At 35.3% G+C, this 26,309-nt stretch overlaps 1 protein-coding gene across 3 annotated transcripts; it reads left to right on the forward strand.

Moving 5' to 3' along the window:
* The first annotated feature begins 331 nt into the window (after positions 1-331).
* On the forward strand, positions 332-21,928 carry LOC104217534 (cation-chloride cotransporter 1-like). Of its 3 annotated transcripts, XM_009767810.2 has the most exons (13): positions 332-835; positions 1,484-1,630; positions 3,240-3,318; positions 11,759-11,850; positions 12,178-12,292; positions 12,560-12,660; positions 12,803-12,864; positions 13,125-13,352; positions 14,761-14,875; positions 15,018-15,212; positions 15,856-16,256; positions 17,958-18,119; positions 20,646-21,928. In XM_009767810.2, the coding sequence occupies exons 1-13, from the start codon at positions 639-641 to the stop codon at positions 21,722-21,724; spliced, it is 2,973 nt and encodes a 990-aa protein (XP_009766112.1). In that variant the 5' UTR covers positions 332-638; the 3' UTR covers positions 21,725-21,928. The 3 variants fall into 3 exon arrangements, with proteins under 3 accessions (XP_009766112.1, XP_070023990.1, XP_070023991.1); XM_070167889.1 differs by lacking the exon at positions 332-835 and having other exon boundaries at positions 1,536-1,637; XM_070167890.1 differs by lacking the exons at positions 332-835; positions 1,484-1,630 and adding an exon at positions 11,116-11,172 and having other exon boundaries at positions 3,246-3,318.
* The last annotated feature ends 4,381 nt before the right edge of the window (positions 21,929-26,309 follow it).

The following is a 26,309-nucleotide window of genomic DNA, read 5'->3' on the forward strand; positions in this document are numbered from 1 at the left end:
AGTTGCATATAAAGATTAAAGTTATATATATATACCAACTATTAATGTAATATAATACAGTTGTATATATTTTATTTTTATATTTAAAAATACACACTTACATTTTTTTATACTATAAAAATTATATGCAATATTAGTTTGAATAAAATTTATTTTCAATAGTATACGGGTGTACGGAATTTGATTTTAATATATAGAAAGTCGTAATTAAATCAAATGTTTGACATAATTTTTATTTTTTCCTAATTGATCAGAGGGATACTCTGGTCAAATAAATTTCCCAACGAGTTTTGAAGTTTTCTTCCCCAATGCAATGCCCCACTAAATCCTCGTGCCTTCCTAGAAACCTGAAACATAAAGTTACGGTCCGGACAGTTAATGACTCCGTTAAGAAAGCCCTGCATATTTTTCCAAAGAGAACCCACCGCCCGCATCTCTCCTCTCTCAAGTCCCGAGTTCCAATCCCCCCCTCTCTCACTATATATAAAGAAATATTTCATGAATTGTCAGATCTCTTTCTCCTCCTTTTCAATTTCTGCGTTTAATCGGATCTGAGTAACCCTTTCTTCCCTGTTTCTCCTCTTTTTTCGCGTTAACACTTTGTTGCATAGTTCAGACTTGACAGCTTAGACTTTGGGATGCATTCGGATAAAAATAAGGAGGTAATAGATGATGGAGAAGATATTGAGGTTGCGGATGATATTAATCAGTTCCCAACCGGTTTGGGACGAAAGTACAGTCCAGTAGTGGCTCACGACGTTAATGATAGTGCCGTTGTTGAGATGACTTCTATTCATCCCGGATCTTCCTCCTCTTTCCCTAAACACGATCTCAAGTACACTACTCTCTCTCTTCTCCTGTTGACTAGTATTGACTGGAAATATAATAATAACTCTTTGTGGGATTTATTGAGACCAAGTAACAACAACAACTACACCTCAGTCCCACTTGAAACAAGTTGGGGATATGAATACTCACTGATCATGTTACTCCATTTAAACCATTGCCAATATTATGCAAAGGATTTAAGTTATACAGTATACATTGAGAGTCTAAAGATATTTTTTAGTGAATTTTAACTTGTGATAGTCGGTTAATTACCATCACAGATTCTCTGCCCCTTGAACCCCCCAAACCACCCAAAAAGAAAAAAAACAAAAGTTGACCCTCAGAGGGTGATGTAGGATTTGAATTTGATGGGTTCGAGATGCCGTTGAACCCACTGACCATTTGAGTTATTGGGTTCGAAATTTAATATTTGTACATATTTGGTAAATTTCTTTAAATTGGGTGCTCGACTGCTTTCTCACATGCTCCATTACTCTGAATAGTTATTATGCCAAAATTGGGTGCATTGGCATGTCCACCATTGTTTCTAATATGAGTTTAAGGGTGTGCAGAGATGTCGTCTAGAATTTTGTTGTCTCTTTTATTTCTTGAAAACCATTTCAAGCATTGTTCTGATTGCACCATTTCTTTTCAGGAAAGTTAAAGTGGGTGTCCAGCCAAATATGGCCTCTGAAGAAAGAGAAGAGTCATTAGCCAATCAAAGCATCAATGGTCCTCAAAGAGAGTCCAAACTGGAATTATTTGGCTTTGATTCTCTAGTAAATATTCTAGGTCTCAAGAGGTAAGAGGTACAAAATTCTGTGTCTTTTTTGTTTCATTTTCCTTCTAGTCCACTAACTTTTATTTGCGGGTGAATAATTCATGAAATTCTTTCGATCTCTTTTGTTCTCTTTTTGCTTAATAACTTTTTAGATATAGTTGCATTTTGATATCATTGGAGTAGAATTTGAGTTTTCTGGTGGGTGCTGTGAATCGAAGTCTAGAGAGAGAAGCTCTTCCATCTATCTAGAATCTACTGATTAGAGTTTCAGGCTAGCGTCTCTCTTAGTCTAGGATGCTTCCTTCTTTTTGTAAAGATCTTGATCCCCCCAGTCTAGGATGCTTCCTTCTAAGAAAATTTTCCTCCAAAGTCCGTCTATCTTTTACTTTTCTGAGGCATATCGGCTTTTAGAATCTGTATCCGTTGATTCTTCTTTTGAAGTGATATTTTGAGTCTCCTCTTTTGAATTAAAAGTTTTGATATACAAAGTAACTTGCCTAGCTATAAGGTGACGAGAAATGGAAATCATCAGTCTTATATCATGTTCTTATACATTTTTCGATCGGGTAAATATTTCGTGTTCTTACTCTTCTTTCCTTTTATTTATTATACTGTCAAGATGGAGAGGAGAATGTTCTTTTCCCGGGTGAAATCATGTGAGATTTTAGAAGGCAATGCATGTAGATTCAATTGGTGTGAAAGAAGAAGATAGTTTGTTAGTAAAATCAATAGAGAATGCAGAAATTGCGTGGGTTTCATAACGCAACTGATATCAGCCTTAGAAGCAAGGGTTTGCTTTGCGGAAGATAGAGGAGAACGGGGCAACTTTTTGATTACCATGTACTTCAGAACTACAGTTGGAAAAGTGCTTTATAAGTTTCACGACCCAGGACCAGATGGGCCATGACTGGCACTTAGCGAGCAACTACCACTAGGTGAATCTTGAATCACTGGGGACAAGTTAAGCAAAATAGTTTGCATCTCATATAACGGAAACAGATGACATCCATTTATGCAATAATCATACAATAACAGAAATATAACCGTCAAAATAGTACTAGTCAATATATCCCATACGTATAGGCCACAATGTACATGGAGCATCTGAATAAGAGGCTAAGTGAGATGGGACATAACCCAATACTGAATATAAAGTAAAAAGAACTCAGACATAGTCTCCACGGAAAGGTGGATAGCTCACCACTGATGCTGGATAGAGATATGCAGACACTCAAATGTCGGCTGCTGTATCTGCCCCAATATCTATAGGAGCCAACCTGCTTTAGGTAATTTGGACATAAAGGAATGAAAGAAGTATTAAAGAAAAAGCAGAATCAATAAATAGAGTTTGATACAAATGTTATTTTCCGTCTTTTTGGTTTAACATGCTGGATGTATGTGATTTAGGCATACTGCTTGGTTTCCTAAGCTCCGATTATGTGTTATGGGAGACTGGGATTTTGTACTATAATTATTCTTCTGCTCTTGGTTGCAGTTTATATGAAATAAAGTTGCTTACTTATCAAAATATAAAAATGTCCTTAACAACTAAAGTACTTTCTAACTTCAATTTTCTCTCAATTTTGCTGGTTAAATAATGGAAGAGTTCTTATCAATCTTGTTGTTCCAGTATGACAGGGGATCAAATTCAGGCACCGTCTAGTCCAAGAGATGGTGAGGATGTAACTATCACATTTGAGCAACCTAAGGTACTTGAACTGATTTGTTGAGCATCTATTTGATTTCCCTGAAGCTTTTTTTCATGCACAGTTAAGACTGTTTCATGTTCACAAAAGTTCTGGAATTTATTTTCAGTCTTTATTCCTGTGGCCTTCATTTTCATCTCCTATGCATTCGTCAGTCTACATAGGGGTAAAAAGTGAGTGATTATTTCCTTTTGAATGAACAGTAATGCACAGTAGGCTATAATATTGGCTGTACGATCAAGCTTATAAGAAGACAAAGAGTATGGTAGTACTTAGGTTTTCTACTTAGGATGTCAAATCTTGTACTCCCTCTATCCCAATTTATGGACATTCATCCCTTTTTACTCGGTCCCAAAATTAATGACATCTTTCTACATTTAGTAATAACTAGTCTTAGGTTACGCGCTTTGTGCGTGTACCCTATATTAATGAGTATATAATTAAAATAGTTAATACTATTAAACAACATGGTTGAGTCATAAAGTAAAAATTAAAGAAAAAATGTAAGTTCCTAAAATGATGAATATATGTTGATCTATTTAGCTACTTCAATAAAGGAAGAAATCATGTCCTACAAAAGGCCTCGAATATAAATGAATGTTGATTGTATTTAGCTAGTTCTATAAAGGGAGAAATCACGTTCTACAAAAGGCCTCAGATATCTTACTATGATTTTTTAGAACTAATATTTGCACCAATCCAATAGGTTAGAGGACTACACGGTGTTAGAAAAGAATACACAGAATTGTAACCTGCAAATCTTATCCAATATTAATCACAATAACATGTTCATGCTAATTCTTGAAAAAAAATCAACTGCAATTAAAGAGGAAAAGCAATTCAAAACCAATTCGACGAAAGAAAGCAAAGGGAAAATTTCTATCCGTAGAAATACCTAAATAATGTCGTTAATGAAGACAGTTATGTCGTTTGTGTAGAGGTGGTTGGACTAAGAGAAACTTACCGCAGAAAAAATCTTATTGTTGATTTGCTTTTTCTAACTCAAGAATAATTCTTATTAGTTTTTGCATGATTAGGAATAAAAGACTCAAATCCTATCTATCGAAGACTCAAATTTAATTGCATCAGACTCCATAAAATTAATAATGGTGAATTGCGTATATTTAATATTTATATTATAAATCTTTGTGAGAAGGCACGAGAGAAAATATGATATATTGATATTGTATGTTCAATACAATACAAGAGGTCCTTATTTATAGCTATACTATACAAGGACATACTACTATTCCAATGTGGGACAAGACTACATTATGTACATATCTTAACACTCCCCCTCAAGCCGGTGCATACACATCATATGTACCGAGCTTGTTACACATGTAACTAATACGAGAACCAGTAAGAGACTTAGTGAAAATATTTGCGAGTTGATCATTCGACTTTACAAACTTTGTAACAATATCTCCTGAAAGTATTTTTTCTCCGACAAAGTGACAGTCGATCTCAATGTGTTTAATCCTCTCATGGAACACCAGATTTGACGCAATATGAAGAGCAGCTTGGTTATCACACACTAGTTCCATCCTACTGATTTCTCCGAACTTTAACTCCTTGAGCAACTGCTTGACCCAAACTAACTCACACGTTGCCATAGCCATGACCCGATCTTCGGGTTCGGCGCTAGATCGAGCAACTACATTCTGTTTCTTGCTCTTCCACGAGACCAAATTACCTCCTACTATAACACAATATCCAGATGTAGATCGTCTATCAAAAGGTGATCCTGCCCGATCAGCATCTGTGTACCCAACAATTTGCTCGTGGCCTCGTTCTTCGAATAGTAATCCTTTGCCTGGAGCTGACTTTATATACCAAAGAATACGAACAACTGCATCCCAGTGACTATCACAGGGAAAATCCATAAACTGACTTACAACACTCACCGGAAAAGAAATGTCAGGTCTAGTCTCTGTGAGGTAATTCAATTTTTCAACCAACCTCCTATATCTCGTAGGGTCTCTAAGAGGATCCCCCTGTCTAGGCAGAAGCTTAGCATTCGGATCCATAGGAGAGTCAATAGGTCTGCAACTCATCATTCCAGTCTCCTCAAGAATGTTTAAGGCATACTTCTGCTGTGAAATAACAATACCTGAGCTAGACTGAGCATCCTTAATACCTAGAAAATACTTCAAACTGCCTAGATCCTTAGTTTGGAAGTGCTCAAGAGATGTTTCTTCAGATTAGTAATACCATCCTGATCGTTGCCAGTAATAACAATATCATCAACATAAACCACCAGATAAATACACAGATTCGGAGCAGAATGTCGATAAAACACAGAGTGATCAGCCTCACTACGAGTCATGCCGAACTCCTGAATAATTGTGCTGAACTTACCAAACTAGGCTCGTGGGGACTGTATCAAACCATATAATGACCTGCGCAATCTGCATACACAACCACTAAACTCCCCCTGAGCAACAAAACCAGGTGGTTGCTTCATATAAACTTCCTCGTCAAGATCACCGTGGAGAAAAACATTCTTAATGTCTAATTGATAAAGAGGCCAATGATGTACAACAACCATTGGAAAAAAAAAGACGAACAAATGCTATTTTAGCCACGGGAGAGAAAATATCACTATAATCAAGCCCAAAAATCTGAGTATATCCTTTTGCAACAAGACGAGCCTTAAGCCGATCAACCTGGCCATCCGGATTGACTTTGACTGCATAAACCTAACGACAACCAACAGTAGACTTACCTGCAGGAAGAGGAACAAGCTCCCAAGTACCACTCAAATGTAAAGCATACATCTCGTCAATCATAGCCTGTCGCCATCCAGGATGAGATAGTGCCTCACCTGTAGACTTAGGAATAGAAACAGTGGACAAAGAAGATATAAAAGCATAATGAGGTGATGACAGACGATGATAACTTAGACCAACATAGTGAGGATTAGGATTAAGTGTGGACCGTACACCTTTGCGGAGTGCAATTGGTTGACTAAGAGGAGACAAGTCCGCAGTAGGTGCAGAATCTGATGCAGGACGTGAATCACCTGAACCTGATGCTGGATGTGGACGACGATGATAAGTCAAGAGTGGCGGAGCTGCAGAAGGTTGAACTGGATTATGTGGAGGAACTGGACCTATAGGTGATGGAACTAGAGCTATAGATGGTGGAACAGGAGCTATATATGGTGGAGCTAGAGATGTAGAGGAAGATGGATGGGAGATCGTGACTGGATCTCCAAAAGAAGAGGATGGTAGTACCTCAGAAATATCTAAGTGATTACCTGGACCTGTGAAGTATGATTGGGTTTCAAAAAAGGTAACATCAGCGGACATAAGGTACCGCTGGAGGTCAGGAGAATAGCATCGATACCCCTTTTGTGTTCTCGAGAAACCAAGAAATACGCACTTAAGACCACGGGGAGCTAACTTATCTGTTCCTGGAGTAAGGTTATGGACAAAACAAGTGCTTCCAAAGACATGGGGTGGAAGAGAGAACAAAGGTAAGTGAGGAAACATGACAGAGAATGGAACTTGGTTCTAGATAGCTGAAGATGGCATACGATTAATAAGATAGCAAGATGTAAGAACTGCATCCCCCAAAAAATGCAACGGAGCATGAGATTGTATGAGTAGAGTACGAGCAGTTTCAATAAGATGTCTATTCTTTCTTTCAGCTACCCCATTTTGTTGAGATGTGTACGGACAAGATGTTTGATGAATAATCCCATGAGTTTCATAAACCGCTGAAATAGGGAAGACAAATGCTCTCGGGCATTATCACTACGAAATGTGCGAATAGAAACCCCAAATTGATTTTGAATTTCAGCGTGAAATGTCTGGAAAATAGAAAACAACTCAGATCGATTTTTTATCAAAAATATCCAGGTGCACCTAGAATAGTCATCAATGAAACTGACAAAGTAGCGGAATCCTAATGTAGAATTGACCCGACTAGGACCCCAAACATCTGAATGGACTAAAGTAAAAGGTGACTCTGCTCGATTATCAATACGTCGAGGGAAATGAGAGCTAGTATGCTTACCGAGCTAACATGACTCACACTCTAGAGCTGACAAGTGAGATAAACTAGGTACCATTTTCTGAAGTTTTGACAAACTGGGATGTCCCAATCGTTTATGTAATAAAGCTAGTGAATCAGTAACAGGACAAGTTGGGGATGGAAGACAAGATGCGAGTCCATATGATTTAGCAAGGATAAGGTAATAAAGTCCATTTGATTCACGTCTGGTACCAATGATCCTCCCTATATTGCGTTCCTGTATAAAAACATGATCATCAAGAAATAAAGCGGCACATTTAAGTTATTTGGCTAGGCGACTAACAACTATGAGATTAAAAGGACTATTAGGGACATAAAGAACTGAATCTAAAGGTAAGGAAGGAATTGAGCTTGCTTGACCTATTGCAGTTGCCATGGTTTGAGACCCATTGACCATTGTGACTCTAGGAAGAGATTGAGAATACGAAATAGTAGTGAAAAGAGATTTGTTACCAGAAATATGATCTGATGCACCTGAATCAATGACTCAAGGCTCAGAGGATGAAGATTGAGAGACACAAGTCACACTATTACCTGTTTGAACAACGGAAGCTATCTCATAAGATGTCTGCTTACCTGCTTTGTATTGAAGAAACTCAAAATAATCCGCTAAAGAAACCATCCAACTATTTGAAGTATCGGTTCCCATGTCGCTACAATTAATAGTAGTAGGGTTAATTTGAAATAGTGGAAATTAGTTACTCCTTTGGAAAAACTGAAGAAATCGCTAAGAAAACACTGTTTCTGCCCCGGAAACTTAACATTGTTCTGCGTGGAAAAAACTGTTCATGCCAGAAATACTGTAGCAACCGGAAAAAATTCAAAGTGGTCGGAATGAAATAAAAACAGTAGGAGTAGGATCGGAATTACCAGACGACCCAACTGTTCTGAAGAAATTTTTTCAAAAAATGGCCGGCAGTCCACTTCTGAAATCACTGTTCACGTCGGAAAAATATAAAAGTGGTCGGAATTTGGTGTAACCTGGATGGGTAGGCTCGGAATTGCAAGGGAATAATCTGTCCTGAAGAGTCGTCGCCAAAAAATGGCCGCAAGGTGGCCCATGCGACGTTGGAACTTCACCGGAACAGTTTCTTCCGACAGCTACAGTACTGCCGGAGATTTTCACTGGGGTTTGGTCGCCGGACAGTGACTACTCTTGTGGTAGTGTTGGATTTTGCACAACACTGACCGAGACAAAGCAGAAGCAAAACAACTTTGAAAAATCGCCGGAAAAAAAGGTTCCGGTGACTAATTTCACTTCCCGGAATTGCTGGAATTTATGCACAACGATAAATCTCTCACGATTGCTCTGATACCATGTGAGAAGGCACGGGAGAAAATATGATATATTGATATTGTGTGTTCAATACAATACAAGAGGTCCTTATTTATAGCTATACTATACAAGGACATACTACTCCTATTCCAATGTGGGACAAGACTACATTATTTACATATCTAACATCTTAAATCTTAAAACATAGAATTTAGTCTATGTTTAAATTAATTCTAACAAAACATAGAAAAGGAAATAAACAAAAGCATGGACAGAAGCAATATTCTCACCACATTCACCTGCAAGGAAATGAAGCTAATTTTAATGTAATATGACAGTATAAAATGATTAAATAACTCTAATGAAAATAAAAAGAAATAGATAGTAAAAATTTGAAAAGAAGCAAAGCATTCCTGTCGTATTCAGTAAAGTCTTCGTATAAGGAGTCCTCTTTTAATTAGTTAAAAATGTTAGAAACCTAGAGAAAATTTGAAAATAAACAACATTATGATTACATTCCTAACGTGTGCTGTAAAGTTTATGTAAATTAATATCGTAACATTCTTCTTCTATTAATTAAAATGGTCAAAGAATTTAGGAAAAGTAAAAAAATATTGAAGAGTCAAAGCGAAAAATTACTACTCAATTCAAATAAGGAATAGTTTAGTAAAACTATTTTCAAACTCCTAAATATTAGGAAAGCAATTTAAAGTTAAAATTTTATTCAATATGAAATCTCCTTTTAAAGGATAAAAAAGGTGAACAACATTACGATACGTGCGATGTGTGTACCCTATATCGATGTGTATAAAATTATAAGAATATAACCCTTGAAAATAAAATTTTAAAAAATATAAGCTCTTGAAAATGACGAATATTGATCCTATTTAGTCAAAAAGTAGTGAATGGCCTAGCTAAGCATGAAAACAACCAAGACAATCTTGAAAGATTAGTGTTCTATTATGTATCCCTTCTTTTATTTTAATTTTGTATCAAAATGAGCGTTTAGGTACTTATTATAGACATGTCAACTACAAAAAGAAAAAAATTAGCGATGGACCAATTATGTAGCTAAATAATAAAAATTCACCGCTAATCATATTTAGTGATAGAATAAGTGACAAGTTATAAAAATATCCTATTATCTACAAGATGAATTTTGTAACTAACTCCTATTTTATAAAGTCAAATTATGTAATAAACTTTCTTAGTAATAATATTTGTTTCTTTTTTTACCAAAAAATAATAATTTAGGTACTTCTGTAAATTAATTATGGTAATTAATTTTTTTTATCACAAATTAATAATTCCTATTTTCTTTTCCACAATAATTACTATTTTAAAACATAACGCCGTAGTAAATTTTAAGAATAGAAACAAACGGATTTAACAACCAAGCTTCTAAAAGAATACATCGTAGATTTTCCTTGTTGGAAAAGAAACTTTCCTCCTACTTTTTTGTATTCTTTCAGTGTCTTAATATTGTGTATCCTTATTAGGAGAAGATATCAAACACTAAATTATATTTTAAAAAAACTTCTTTGATTTGGAACTCCTAAATATTAGGAAAGCTTTGACTTTACAATTTTATCCAATGTAAAATATATTTTTAAAGGGTAAAAAAGACGAACGGCATTCCGCTAAGGGCCTTCGTGCTTTTAATATAATATAGATTTAACTTTAAACTTCTCATTTTACCATTAATGAAATAATTTATAACTTTCATAAATTTCTATGCCTTGTTTTTTTATCATAAGTTTCAAAAGTCTTTATTTTTCTCCTAAACTCCGTGCCAGTCAAGCACCGTCACTGAAATTGGGGCGGAGGGAGTATGTTCTATAGAATTTTGAGCTTTACGTCACACCGTTCCATATTCATTCTTTCATCAAAATAAGTTTAAACATACAATTATTCTCCTTTGTTTAAGAAGAATTAACCTAATTAGCTGCACACCCAACAACTTAAACTAAAAATAACCCGTGATGTATAATATATGTATAATTCATGTAGATAATATGTGTATTAACCGTGTATAATTTATGTATACTGGCTAGAAAAAGTAAACTGTGAATCCGGCTGGCTATTTGTGTAAAATCCCTTTCTTATGAGAGAATTTCCTTCTCATCGATTTTTGAACATATTGGAGATAATTTAAACTTTAAAAGCTGGTTCTGTGCGATAGCAAGGATCGTTTAAATTTTTCGTTTAGCTATTCCTAGGTTTAGATTAGTTGTTTAAGTGGCACAAGCGAGCGGTAGTTTGCTAATTCTTCATTTTTGCGACAGTCCTGTGGAGAACTTATCTGAGGCAAGTTATCTATTGTTTCCCTGGATTATCTGTCGTCCTATTTGTTTGAGGAGTTCAGTTGTAATTCATATAATTGGTTGTATCGTAAAAGGATTTTAGCCAGCTCATAAAAACTATGCATCTGGTGTTTAATTTAATATGGGGAACTTTATTTTGATCTCCAATGGTTTTCGCAGAACCTTTTATTGCTTCTTTGGTGCTTTATGCAACCTTACCTGAGGAGGTTATCCTAGGTAATTCTAGCTTCTCTGGTTTACTGCTTTATTGCATTGGTGCTGTATTGCTGATGCTTGGTGATTTCCCTCTTATCCTCCATCAGCTGTTGTTGGTTCACACTGAACTTCCCTAAAGACCATTCCAGATTTAAATATGTAGCTACTGCTTGGTTCTTCTTGTCCTCCATCAATCAATCAGCTATTGTTGGCTCATATTAACTTCCTAAGGAAGGACTATTCTAGCTTTAGATATGTAGCTTACTATGTTGTTGCAATATTCTTTATTTTTTGTAAAGAAGAGGAAGAGTTACTCACATGTTTCTTTCCAATAACAGTAAGGATACATATGGAACTTGTTAATGAGCTTTAGATATGCAGCTAATTGCTTGGTTGCACTTTTCATTCTCTTGCAAAGAAAACAAGAGCGACTGTCACATGTTTCTTTCCTCTGAGAAAATTTAGCCGTGGAATTTGTTGATGTTTCCATGTTTTCGTTGACACTTAATCATTGCACATACCTGGCCAGTAAATTTTGTAACGATGGATTGCTTAATGAAACTTTGAGTGCTTTTTTAACATCTCTCTATGTCAAATGTTTTTTAAGCCAACTGCTGATAAGTCGGGCACATGGATGGGAGTGTTCATGCCATGCTTGCAAAATATTTTGGGGATCATTTACTACATTAGATTTTCATGGTAAGTTGCATACTATCTGGTGTAGTACCAATCAGCTCTTCTCGTTACTCCATAAATGTGTGGTTATATTGATATTATGATGTACTCAAACTGATCTGCTTTAGCCAACACCTCTGACAATCCCCTCCTATAAAAATTGATTATTGCGAGTAGATATCGAAAGGGAGAAAAGATATCTTCGGGTAAGATGAGGAAGTGAAAAGTAACAGGAAAAGGAACAAAGAGCAAATGCTCCCACTACTTTGATCTACTTGTGTTAGTTTGATGATACGCTCTAAAATGAAATAACCGCTCTATTTGCTTCGGTTTGTTCTGTGGATACTGCAGGATTGTTGGTATGGCTGGCATTGGAGAGTCATTGTTGCTGGTTGTGTTCTGTGGATCATGTACTTTCCTGACTACAGTATCATTAAGTGCGATTGCCAGCAATGGTGCCATGAAGGTGGGAAACTGTTCATCAGTTCGATGCAGATTAAGACGATAGATTTCCAATGTCGCTTCACAGTATAACTAGCGGCACTGATATGTGTATTTCTGTTGCCCAACATTGGTTAAACAAGGATAGGGATGAGTCAGTGTGTGGCCATCTCATCTAAAAGCTTAAGTTGTTAGAGAGAGCACACTTTTGATTACTTAACTACTATGTCGTCAACAATGTCCTTGTGCTTATTTGGTTAATGATATCCTTGATTTGTTTTCTCTAATCTAGGGTGGTGGGCCTTACTATCTCATTGGTCGTGCATTGGGTCCAGAAGTTGGTGTCAGCATTGGGCTCTGTTTTTTCCTTGGGAATGCAATTGCTGGAGCAATGTGAGTATACATCACTTTATATTGGTATGAAGGAGCTACTAACTTGGCGGAGGTGCCAAAGTAGGTTAAGTTGCTTTCATCATTTCAAACTATCTAAAAAAGAATTTTTTGATGTCTGTATTTACATGTGCCTGCTGGTTAGGTATGTACTGGGAGCTGTTGAGACTTTTCTAAATGCTGTACCAAGTGCTGGCATCTTTAGAGGTATTTCTTAAGTGAGATTGATTTACTTGATTTGTTACAAGTTAGTAATCCAACTTCACTTTAAATTCTGGTTTTGCTATGTCTGCTTTTTAGAAAAATGGTTTGGCTGTTGTATGTACTTTTACTGCAAAACCATCTGATATCCTACTTGGCTTTATCATAACATTGATACAAGTAATTTATTGTTGATTTTTAATGGATAATACATTATTGTTTTCAAATTCATTTGTATATCTGAACTTAATTTATCATCGATGCAGAAACTATCACACGAGTTAATGGCACAGATATTGCAGAGCCCATTACAAGTCCAAGTTTGCATGACCTGCAGATTTATGGGATTGTCGTCTCTATTCTTCTCTGCTTTGTAGTTTTTGGTGGAGTAAAAATGATCAATCGCGTTGCACCGGCATTTCTTGTACCCGTTTTATTCTCACTGCTTTGCATATTTGTCGGCATCTTTTCTGCGAGGCATGATCGTCCTGCAGGTTTATGCTGTCTATGCCTTCATTCTTGCTCTTTTTCTGTCTTACTCTTTTCCTGTTTTCCTCGAGAGGTTTTTGAAATCTCTGTGTGTAATTCTTGTGTGCTATACACCTTCTCTGTATGAGGTCTCTATTCCATTTTGTATGATACTCTTTCTTTTCCAGTTTGTTCCAAAAAGAATGACAACTTTCTAGATTTGGAAACTCTTTAACTTTAAACTTCTTATTTTATTCTTAATGACATGCTCTTATAGTCACAGAAATGTCATGACATGTTTAAGATCACAAGTTCTCAAGCACTCTTGTTATGTGGCAAAAGTCTTCCTTTCTTTTTTAAATTCCATTCCTAGTCAAATACCACTCTATAAACCGAAACCGAGGGAGTATAATTTATATAAGAGCATGCTTGACACTGATGGTAATGCAAATTCATCAGCCTTGGCCCTGTTAGTTGAGTCTATGTTTACTGGTATTGGTAAAATGGTCTTTAATTCTTGATCAGAACTTGATATCTCAACCTCAGGGGTTCTCACCATTTTATGTTGCTTTAGTGATGACCCTTCCATGGTTCATACATCATTCTAGCTCATCTTATTAGTTTGAGGCCATCTTGGAGTATAGTAATGTTGAACGTTTTGTTGAACATTATGTTTCTTTGCTTTAAATAAATTGCATCTTTGAAGCTGCAGATGGAAGTCAAGGGCTACATATTGGTGATAACAGAAGGCTGTAGAATACAAATTAATTACTGTTTTTTATAAGAATAAAGTCTCTTAAGAACTCTAACTACAAGCAGACTGGAATCCTAAAGCTAACTTAGAATGCAATCAAATAGCATCGAAGAACTAAAACTACTAAGGAACAACTATAAAAGTTACAAAAAGGAAAAAAAAGTCCCAACTGTAGATGGCGAAAGCCTTGGCTACAGTAACAGCTTTGTTACACGAACTGTGAATAGTAAACTTTGCACAGTGCTTTCATGGACGGTACTTTATTTGCTCCCTATATTCCTGCATTATTTGCATTTTATGAGAAAGAATTTGTGTGCTCCTTTACGTATGATTCGTTTGTTAAATTATAACATGAAATTTGAAAAGGCAATGGATGAATGAGATTTTTGAAATGGAAGCCCGAAGATTAATTCACTTATTTCATCTTCGCTTTAGTGGGATGGTTTCCTGTGTCATGATATTTTGAGGACTGGCGTAAAGTTAAGATGGCTTTTACTGACTTATCACTTTAGCGATGGATATAGAAGATTCATATAGCCAATCCAAAATTATATTGGGATTGAGGTTTAGTTGATTGAATTAAGTGATATAAGCTTTGTCCTCCCTGAAGTTTTGTTAATCATGATTTTCATTTCTCTATATATGTATATGTGACACCACTGTTGCTATGCATGGTACAGTTGGGATCACAGGGTTGAGTTTGGAATCTTTCAAAAATAACTGGGGATCTTCTTATCAGATGACGAATAATGCTGGAATTCCAGATCCCAATGGCAAGATATACTGGGATTTTAAGTAAGGCATGCATTTGTTCCTTCATTTTACACTATCCTTTTGCTAGGATACGTCATTCGTTCTTCTTTCTACCTTTTACTTCAATGTGCATAGTGAAAGCATTTGGAACTAGGTCTAACATTTGTTTCCTTCTTCATGTTAGTGCATTGGTAGGTCTCTTCTTCCCTGCTGTGACTGGGATCATGGCAGGTTCAAACCGTTCAGCATCACTAAAGGACACTCAACGTTCAATTCCTGTTGGGACCTTAGCTGCAACTTTGACTACTACTGGTTTATATCTGGTTTCCGTGCTATTATTCGGAGCTGTTTCAACTAGAGATAAGCTTTTGACTGACAGGTAGCATGAAGTGACTTTATGATACATTATCATACTTCGTGGTGCTGTCCTTGTTCCTACCTGCACTTGCAGCTTTGAGTGATTGCTTTTTGAAAATGAATGTTGAGTATGTTCGGTAGAGAAAGATATAGCAACAACAACAACAACAAACTCCGCCTCAATCCCTAGCAAGTTGGTATCGGCCGTATGATACCTCTCTATCCGTGTTACTCCATGTAGTGTAATTTTTAACTTTACCTTTCTAAATCGAGTACGTAAGGGAAGTGGGTTAAGACATCTCTTTTTCTAAAGTGGACATCATCAAATTATTAAGACACACTTTATTTCTTTTAAAGTTCTAAAACTCAGTTTAGAGTGTGATATGAATTTTTTTTAAGAGGAACACCTCTCTATAGCCTCTCCATATTTAATCATATTTGTTGGGAGGGAAAAAGAGGAAGGTGTGAGGTGAGGAAGTAAAAAAGGGAAGGTAAAATTATTTCCCTTTACTCAGCTATTGGAGATGATGACATTCTACCTGAAACTGCATCTAACTCTTCATTTTGTGTGGAAGAGATTATTTCATGATGCTTAATGGTATTTGGTTCAATGATCAAGAAATCTTAAATTGGGATTCACTGCATTACTAAAAGTATTTGTGCAGGTTGTTGAGTGCTACAGTTGCATGGCCACTTCCAGCTATTGTTTATGTTGGGATAATCCTCTCAACCTTGGGGGCAGCCCTTCAAAGCTTGACTGGTGCTCCTCGTCTCCTTGCAGCAATTGCAAATGATGACATTCTACCTGTTCTTAACTATTTTAAGGTGGCAGATGGACATGAGCCTCATGTGGCTACTCTCTTCACTGCCTTCATCTGCATTGGTTGTGTTGTTATTGGGAATCTAGATCTTGTCTCACCTACTTCAACAATGTTTTACCTCGTATGCTATGCTGGTGTGAACTTATCCTCCTTCCTTCTGGATCTGTTAGATGCTCCCAGCTGGCGACCTCGATGGAAATTTCACCATTGGGGCCTCTCTCTTGTTGGAGCATTACTTTGTATAGGTATCTTCTTTGCTTCAGCTGTTGGATAATGGTTTTATTTTCCTAGTTATGGATAATGTAGATGGCAATAACTAAACCATTGATCCTAGTTGGGATTTTATTTTCCTACTTTACCTTTTTGTTTCCTGAGCCGAGGGTCTATTGGAAACAATCTCTCTATCCTCACAAGGTAGGGATAAGGTCTGCGTACACATTACCCTCCCCAGACCCCACGGTGTGGGATAATGCTGGGTATGTTGTTGTTGTTGTTGTTACCTTTTTGTTGAGTGATATACCAGTTCCACATGGACTGTGTAAGTGCTTCCAAAGGAATTTATAGAGGTCTTGGCCTGCTCTCCCCATTCGGAATTTATAGAGGTGTTGGCCTGTTCTCCCCATTCGCTTAAGGTTTTGGGTTGGCTGGTCGGATTCTTTCACATTGTATCAGAGCGAAAACCTATTTCTCACACTCGCAAGTCCACGTTAAAGTTCAAATGTGAACCCAAAATCAGGTTATACATGTAGGAAGGTGTTGAGTGATAAAATTTCCTATATAAGTTGTATAAAGGATTCCAAAGGGCATCCAAAGGGGTTTTACACATCTTCATATTTTTTCTTTGATTTAAATATCATGAAGAAGTTTGCTTTGTTAATTTTTTTTTCACTGTCCCAAGATTCCGGATTCTCTCAATTTTTATAAGTTCTGAACAAAAGTTTTCTTTAGACCACCAAATAAGTTTCTCTTGGATATTTCAATTTTCAATCATAGCATGTGAAATGCTCATGGGTTCTATCCATGTTTTTGTAAACTTGTCCGAAACCAAATGTCCTATGGTTGCTGTCACTTTCCATGTTTTTCTTCTTCTACAAGTTGGTCATTTCAGTTTGATGATCTAAGCAAAGTAGACTAAGGGATCTTATTGATATCCTCATAGCTCTTCCTTCCTTTAGTTTTCTTTTGTTGGTATTTATTCAGTCCTTTTTTCTTCTATTTGGCATGTGTGTGATGCTGCCAGAGCCTGCTCATCCTTTTTGTTAGAGAACTTTGTGACTTGTGAAATGACCTTGTTGCTCTGAATTTCTGCCCTTGTATACTGTAGCATGTGGGCTGGCCTCAACTCGCAGACTTTATACGAATTGATATGTCATTCTTTCTTGGGTACTCTATGCCATCTTCACTTAACTTTTGCAATTTGAACTTATAGTGGGACAGGTCATGATCGGAATTTGTAGAATAATTGAACAGGCAGTGGAACTTGGGAAGTTTGTTTTTTCTTCTCTCTAGACCCTCATGATGTTCTCTGATATCAAAGAGTAATATTGGTTTATTTAAAATTCTTGATTTATAAAAGTAAGATGTCTATTATGAAGGATGGACACTTTCTATACCTGAATAAGATTAAACTTTGAGCACCCCTGATGGAACCAATATTCTCAGGTCATCTTCGTGCTCGAGGACTCTTAGATGAGTTCACTGTGTTAGTCTTGACTTTCCACCTCTGCTACCCAATCCAAAGATTGATTCAAATAGTAAAAACACTATAGTTTGCTTTTCTATAATTTATCCTATATTTGCACCTTTAGTGATGTAGTTGGCTAGAATAAGCTATGGGACAACCTATAGAGGTGGTCGACTTACCTTGAATTTAATGTTTTCACTCATCTGATCTCTTCCTCCAGGTCAGAGTTTGTTTATGTTTTCTTTCTATTGTTTGTTTACAGTGATCATGTTTTTGATTTCCTGGGCATTCACCATTGTATCACTAGCCCTGGCAAGCCTCATATATTATTACGTAAGTATCAAGGGGAAAGCAGGAGACTGGGGTGATGGTTTTAAGAGTGCGTATTTTCAGCTTGCTCTTCGCAGTTTACGATCTTTGGGAGGTATGTATGAGTAGTTTGTATAATTTACTTATTAACTTACACAGCTCAGATTCTTGTGTACTGGCCCTTCTTTTGTTTTCTCAAAACTTACTGTTTCCTCCCCTTTGTTGTATCTTCTTATTTGAGCAAAGATTGAGTGAGGGAATACAAAAGTTTAGATTGTCACTAAAGGAGCCATAATGTATTCATTGTGATAGGTTGTTTCTCTAATTTGTTATTTAAGTGAAACTGCAGTTTGTTTTGTTTCCAGATCCTTGTGTTGCTTTTGGGGATCCATTTGATTTAAAAGTTCCTTTTTTTGTGAGAGAAATATGAAAGGACGTGAACTCTCACCATCTCTCATTTAATTGTTGGTATATAAAGGGCAATTATGGTACTTTACATATATGTGTCAAAACTCTTTCTTTGGTTTTAAATTCCATGACCGGTCAAACAACGCCACATAAAATGGAGTAGAGGGAATAATTGTTTGAAGGGTCAGTTTTGTTATCTTTTTCCTTATTAGTAATTTAATAAGTAACTTATTGCTACCTTCCGTTTAGGTTAATGATAGATGTGAACCTCCCTCCAGCTTACGAAATTACATCTAATAGACTAATACCCCCATTTGTCTCAAAATGCATTACTGAAACTGTGAAACCTCAGCTCGCTTGCTTTTGGAGTGGTGATTCCTCTTTAACAAAAATTCAAAAATAAAAGTCAAATCCCAATTGCCCATTTCATATTATTATTAACTTGACTCGTTACCTATTATGTGGAGGTACATAAGCTTAGGAAAAAAATATAAAATATCCCTTTTGTCACCACTCACCACCGCCTAACAAAAAGAATAACATCAACTAAGTGCTGAACTTTAAAATTGTTGAAATTTTATTTTTTCGATTAAGTGAAAACTGCATTTAACATCTCTTTATGTGGTCAAAAAGAACTTTCACCCAAAAGAATTATCTTAAGAAAAGCGTGCTTTCTAATTAAAAAAACTCTGAGAGGTTTAGATATAATTTAGCTCATATAATTTGAATAAGAAAATGAGTGATGCCACAATATAGGAAAAAGAAGAGAATATATAGGAATTAGGCAAAGGCATAAATGTCTTTATTTTGGTATAGTTTTTGCCTTTAAGGAAGGGAGCTCCATGTATGCATATTAGAACAGGAAGGGTATTGTTGTCTGTAATGTTGCTAAAGTAGATGGTTGGTACCTGTAGTTTACCCCTTATTTAACAATATACCCATCTCAGCTGGTCTACCGCTATCAAATCAATTTTACATTGAATTCGCACATTTAAGATGCTGTAAGTTTCTTGAAAATGGAAGAGTAAAATAAAGGATAAGCTACAGAAGAGTTGGAGGGTTAAAATTATGAGTCATAATTCTGGCTCTGCGACCACTAATAGTGTTATAGCCAATGATAAATCTGTTTTGGAGATGGAGAATATTTGGTTACTTATCTGTTTCTGCTCTATTTCTTATTCTTTGGGTGATTGCTTAAATTGTAATTAGCTAATTAGCAGAGTGCAGATTAGTTGATTTTTATGTTCTGTTTACAAGTATGGTTTATGTATAGATTTCTCCCTGTAGAATTCTGAGTCATGGGTTTTGGCATCGTACAATTCTTTCCTATAAAATCAATGAATTCAAACTTTTAAAAGGTTTAAGTGGATGAGTTGCCTTATTCTTCATCAATTTCTGTTTTCCGCATAGACACTGCAATCCTACTGCTATGTAGGGCATAAAATGTACTTCTAAGGGTGATTAGCTGAATTTGTTACAATCAAAGTGTTGGTAAAGCATGAATATTTGTAAAACGATGAGAAACTACCTAGGTAATATTTTTCTCCAATTTCTTCATAAGCATCGAATTGTATAGCTGTAGTAAATTGTTACTCCTACTTAATACTCCTCCGTCTCAATTTGTATGAAACTTCTCATTTGGGACATCCGGAAATGGTTGATATCGTCCATTTTTATTGCAACATTCACAACTTTCAAGAATTAAATTCATTAGACTATATTTAACCTTTGATGTGATATTTTCTATATTCAAACTAACTTCGAATCATTATAAATACTTTCTCCAATATCATTGATATAACATATAAGTTAGATTAACAATTTAAACTCTGTGCAGTAAAATAGTCTTAAAATGGGAAGGAATGTGTAAAAAGTTGTTGGCTATTACTTGATTGGAAAAAAACGTATATATTGGCTATTAACTTTAAATGGCAAACCTTGCCTCCTTCTCCATTACTTTTCCTGTGGTTATTGGAATAGCCTGCATCACTAGAAATGCAAATACTTTCTGCGAGTATTTGTAATGCATTAAGTTATTAATTGTACAAAACCGAACCTATTGAATAATAATAATATTTGTACAAAACAGAAATTGAAGAGTTTGTGACTTATCATTGGGGAATTTCTTCTCTTGGTTCACTATGCTTAAGTATGTAAGATTTTATTCTTATATGATTTTATTTAGTGCCTCTTGATGTGATGACCTGCAATAAATATTCAATTGTAAATGCAGCAAACCAAGTACACCCGAAAAACTGGTATCCTATCCCGCTTGTATTTTGTCGTCCATGGGGCAAGCTGCCAGAAAATGTGCCGTGCCATCCAAAGCTTGCCGACTTTGCCAACTGCATGAAGAAAAAAGGCAGGGGAATGTCCATCTTTGTCTCTATTATAGATGGAGACTACCATGAACGTGCTGAGGATGCTAAGGCTGCTTGCGAGCAGCTAAGTACCTATATAGAGTACAAGCAATGTGAAGGTGTAGCTGAGATTGTTGTTGCCCCCAACATGTCAGAAGGCTTTAGAGGCATTGTTCAGACTATGGGTCTCGGAAATCTCAAGCCAAATATAATCGTAATGCGGTACCCTGAGATTTGGCGTCGTGAAAATTTGACCGATATTCCTGCTACCTTTGTAGGAATAATAAATGACTGCATTGTTGCAAACAAGGCTGTTGTCATTGTTAAGGGTCTAGATGAATGGCCAAATGAGTATCAAAGACAGTATGGTACCATCGATTTATACTGGATAGTGAGAGATGGTGGTCTTATGCTTCTGCTTTCTCAGCTCCTCCTTACAAAAGATAGCTTTGAGGGGTGTAAGATACAGGTGTTCTGCATTGCAGAGGAAGATTCTGATGCAGAGGGTCTCAAGGCTGATGTAAAGAAATTTCTTTATGATCTCCGGATGCAAGCTGAAGTTATTGTCATTTCGATGAAGTCATGGGAAGCCCAAGGGGAGCAGCAAGAATCTGTTGAAGCATTCAGTGCTGCACAGCAGAGAGTTGCTAGTTACTTGGAAGAAATGAAAGAGCAAGCGCGGAGAGACGGGACCCCTTTGTTGGCTGATGGAAAGCCTGTGTTTGTTGAAGAGCAACAAGTAGAGAAATTCCTCTATACCACTCTAAAGCTGAATTTAATGATACAGAAATACTCGAGAATGGCTGCAGTTGTGCTCGTAAGTCTACCTCCTCCCCCTTCCAACCATCCTGCATCCTTCTACATGGAGTACATGGACCTGTTGGTTGAAAATGTACCAAGGCTCTTGATTGTTCGTGGATATCACAAAGATGTTGTCACTTTATTCACGTAGTTCTTGTTCAAATACCATTTTTTTTTCCTTTAGCTAAAAACATCCAATTTATTTGCCTTAACTTCATTTCTTTTTTTACTTTCCCTCCGCGAGCAGGAGGGGTGTACAATATAGTTCATTGTATAATTCTTTCTTTTTTAACCCGGAAATCTTGACGAAATTTTGTGACCGATGAATCTCAGGTCAATGCAGCCTTTTATACAACTTTTACCTTGTCAACTGTACTATGGTCCAAGTCACAGACTTGGTTAACCTGTTTACCTTTGAGGAAACTTGCTCCTCATCACCCTATTTCTCCTCCCCCCGGAAAAGAGGAGATACTCTAAAGGCTCTTTGTCTCTTATTTCAGCTATCATCGTTTTGTAAAAATTGCACGGGGCATCCTATTTGGTCGCCCTCATTTAACATGTATCCACTATTTTAACTAGTACCCAAAGTTTAAACAACTTCAGGTCTTTTCCTCCTCTTTCTTCTTCTTCTTATTCGGGTGACAGTGATTTCATATGGTGTTTGTGAACATATTTTAAGGCAGTTTATGATGTTTTACAACGGTAAGTTGCTGTGACGCTTTATTTTTACTATTGCTTAGGATTACTTCTTTTTCTTAATTGCAAAATGGGTTCGATAGATTTATTGTTGTTTTGACAAATTGATAATTGAGGCTTGTTCTTGATGATATTTGGAGGTTATATTTCAAATTTGAGCTTATTTGGAGTAGATTTAGGTGTTAAATCGTGTATTGGATTGTTAAAATTCGAAGAACAAATTTCTATTTCTGGGCAATTTGTACTTAATGTCTGTTTGGCCGTAAGTGCACGAAAACGTTGGTTGTACTTCAGACCTATTTGGCCTTAAGTGCATCTGAAGTGTAATTTTTTCACTCGAAACTTGTTTGCCTTAAGTATATAAAATTATTGGTTGCACTTCAGACCTATTTGACCTTAAGTACATTTGAATTGCATTTTTTTTTCACTTCAGACTTTTTGGCCTTAAGTGCATGAAGCCATTGGCTGCACTTCATACCTATTTGCCTTAAAGTGCATCTTAAGTGCAATTTTTCACTTCAAACTTTTTGGCCTTGCGTGCATGAAATCATTAGTTGCATTTCAAAGCTATTTGGCCTTAAGTGAATATGGAGTGCAATTTTTCATTTCAGACTTTTTGGCCTTAAGTGCATGAAACCATTGGTTGCATTTCAGTCCTATTTGGCCTTAAGTGCATCTAAAGTGCAATTTTTTTTCACTTCGTACTTCTCTTACCTTAAGTGAATGAAAATATTTATTGCACTTTAGACCTATTGGGCCATAAGTGCATCTTAAGTGCAATTTTTGTACCTTTAGACTTAATTTGCCTTAAGTGCATTGCACTTCAGACTATTTTTTTTAACTTCGGACCCGATAAGTTTAAAGTTGATCCTAAAATGGGTAAGTTTGTAATTTTTTTTTCAAAGTGAGTATAGCTTCAACTGTGATCCCAAAACCGAGTATAGATGTAAAACCCCCCATCGTTTTGCATCATTGGCCCAAAGGTAGCAAAGGGATTTGGTTTAGGACTCTTTGGTCTCAATGTTTTGTAAAAATTGCACGGGGCTCCCTATTTGGTTGCCCCCATTTAACTTGTACTCACTTTTTTTTTTATAACTTATATCCACTGTTTAAACAACTTCTTCGGGCAACAATAATTTTATATGATGTTTGTAAACATATTTTAAGGTTGTTTATAATGTTTTACAATGGTGAGTTGTTGTGGCGCTTTATTTTTTACTATTGCTTAGGGTTTCTTCTTCTTCTTTTTCTTTTTCTTAATTGCAAAATAGGTTCGTTAAATTTATTGTTGTTTTGACAAATTGATGATTGAGGTTTGTTCTTGATGATATTTGGAGGTTATGTTTCAAATTTGAGCTTATTTGGAGTAGATTTAGGTATTAATTCGTATATTGAATTTTTAAAATTCAAAGAACAAATTTTTGTTTCTGGGCAATTTGCAGTTCAAGCCTATTTGGATTTAAGTGCATGAAAGCGTTGGTTGCACTTCCGTCCTTTTGGCCTTAAGTGCATGAAAATAGTGGTTGCACTTCATATCTTTTGTCCTTAAATGCATCTGAACTTAAGTGCAAATTGCCCAGATTCTGAAGTATAATTTTTTACTTCAGACTTATTGACTTTAAGTGCATGATTACCATTGGTTGCACTTCAGACCTATTTGGCCTTAAGTACATCTGAAATGCTATTTTTTCACTTCAGACTATTTTTTTTAACTTCAGACCCGATAAGTCTGAAGTTAATCGTAAAGTGGGTAAGCTTGTAATTTTTTTTGCAAAATAGGCATAGGTTCAATTGTAACGCCAAAATTGAGTATAGATACAATCGGCCCTTGGTTTTAGGTTAAGGTAAAGTAGCTGTAATTTCTGTATCCATTTTTTTTTTTTACCTTACTATGTGGATTGAATTGTTTCCTGTAACTAAGGCAAGATACCTTATTTCAAAGTAATGGCTTGATCTAGAGAAGAGAGTTAGGAGGTGGTTTTATTAGCTTAGACTGTAATATTTCTTGTGCTCTCTATAATATGATTATTTAATTCTTTAAGATTTCACTTCTTTCGATTCTTTGGATCATTTTATAAATGGCAAAATACCTTAAAATCCTCTTAAATTTGACACGTATTATTGATTACATCCTTAAACTACTCGTGATATTAATTACTCCTTTATACTTGGTTATTCGATAGTTGTTACTCCTTGGACGATCTCATCCTAGGAAAGTGACATGCACTTGTCTGCCACATGAATTTTCCTGTTCATGTGGCTTTTTTGAAAAATAAAATAATATATTTTATACCTTTTTAAGTGTGTTACTTTTTTAGGTAATCTTTTTCTTATAATATTTATAATAAAACTTAGTAAGAACTACATTATTTAGGCTAATTTTTTTATTTGGCTAAAAATAATAAAGTTTTAATTATTGTTTTTGAATTTGACTTGAAAATAAAGATTTATACAGTTGAATTGATTAGTCAAGGCATCTAAAATGATATAAAAATATATAGTTTGATTTTTAATATTTTGGCTATAATTTTTTTATAGCTCTAAATTATGGAGCTCTAATTTTTTTTACAGATATTACAGGAATATAAAAATACACAGTTAAAATAAATAGTCATTGCATCAACAGAAGATATAAAAAGAGTGTACAATTGCAAATTTATTATTTTGGCTATACCTTTTTATTTGGTAAAAAATAATGAGTTGTAGTCATTGTTTTTACTGATTTGATTCGAAAATAAAATTAAAATAAATAGATATTATATCTAAAGAAAATAAATAACTGAAAATACACAATTAGTACTCCATTATTTTTGCTAAAAGTTTTCTATTTGGCTAAAATGTTGGAGTTCCAACCAAATTTTTACAAATTTGGCCCAAAAGAAGAAAATATGCAGTGAGAACAAATATACATTATATCTATAGAAGAAATTAAAAAGAATAAAAGTTAGAGTAAAGTTATAGTAAAATCTACATTATATGTCAAGATGAAATAAGAAAAAATACATACTTGTAACAACTGAATTATTATATATGACCACATGCAATTAAAAGCTAAAAAATAACCTACTTGTAAGCTGATTTTTTAATTTTTCTTCACTCCCACGCGCTAAAAAGAGAGTGCACCCACACTTGCCATATCAGCATTCAGGGAGGTAATGACTCTCAAAAGGCCAAGTTCAGGGGATAATTAAGACTCCGAATAGTTTAGGGATATAACTAATAATTCATATCAAGTTTAGGGAGGTTTTTTAGGTATTCCGCCTATTATAAATCGGTGTTATTTAGTTTTATCTTATTATTACTTCATCCAAAGGTGCTCGGTGCTGAAAAATTAAATAAAGATAAAGTAAATAACTAAACACAATTTTTCGTTCAGTTATTTGTTTCATTTTTTGGGGCTTTTCTAATAACTAGTTTCGTCGTACGTGCGTTGCACATGTATTTAGAGTTATGTAGTATACACAATATTATAAAAATAATAATTAGAATAAATATTATACATGAAAGAAAAAATTTTAAGTTCTGATAATGATCAATGTGAATTGTCGTGTGAAGACTTATTTATCGAGGCCAAAATTGAGTATATATGTTTGAACTTATAAATATGCATAAGATTTCTTGATCAATGCCATGAAACAATACCCTTTACATATAGAGTACATGGTGTACATGATGACAGTAACATTATTAAGTGATATCAGATATGTAGTGGTCAAGTGTACCAAAAGATCAAGTCAGTAGTAATAAAATATTTCTTGGTGTGCTGCAAAGGATGATGAAAATAGTAATTATGTCAAAAAATTCAGAAAACATAAGTTCGTAGTTCTAACTTCTAAAAAATACTTACCTATTTGAAGCCCATTTTCATGGTTGCTTAAATTCTTAATCTTCTCCTGGTTGTCGGCTTCTAAAAAAATGGTAATATTTTCATAGGGATAATTTCAAAACCTCTCTCTATATTTGACTTTTTAATACTAATTTTTCTTGAGGTATACACTATTATATTTACGACTCTTATTTTGATTTCTTTGTAACAATTC

Source organism: Nicotiana sylvestris, chromosome 2 (assembly GCF_000393655.2).
Source record: "Nicotiana sylvestris chromosome 2, ASM39365v2, whole genome shotgun sequence".
NCBI lineage: Eukaryota > Viridiplantae > Streptophyta > Magnoliopsida > Solanales > Solanaceae > Nicotiana > Nicotiana sylvestris.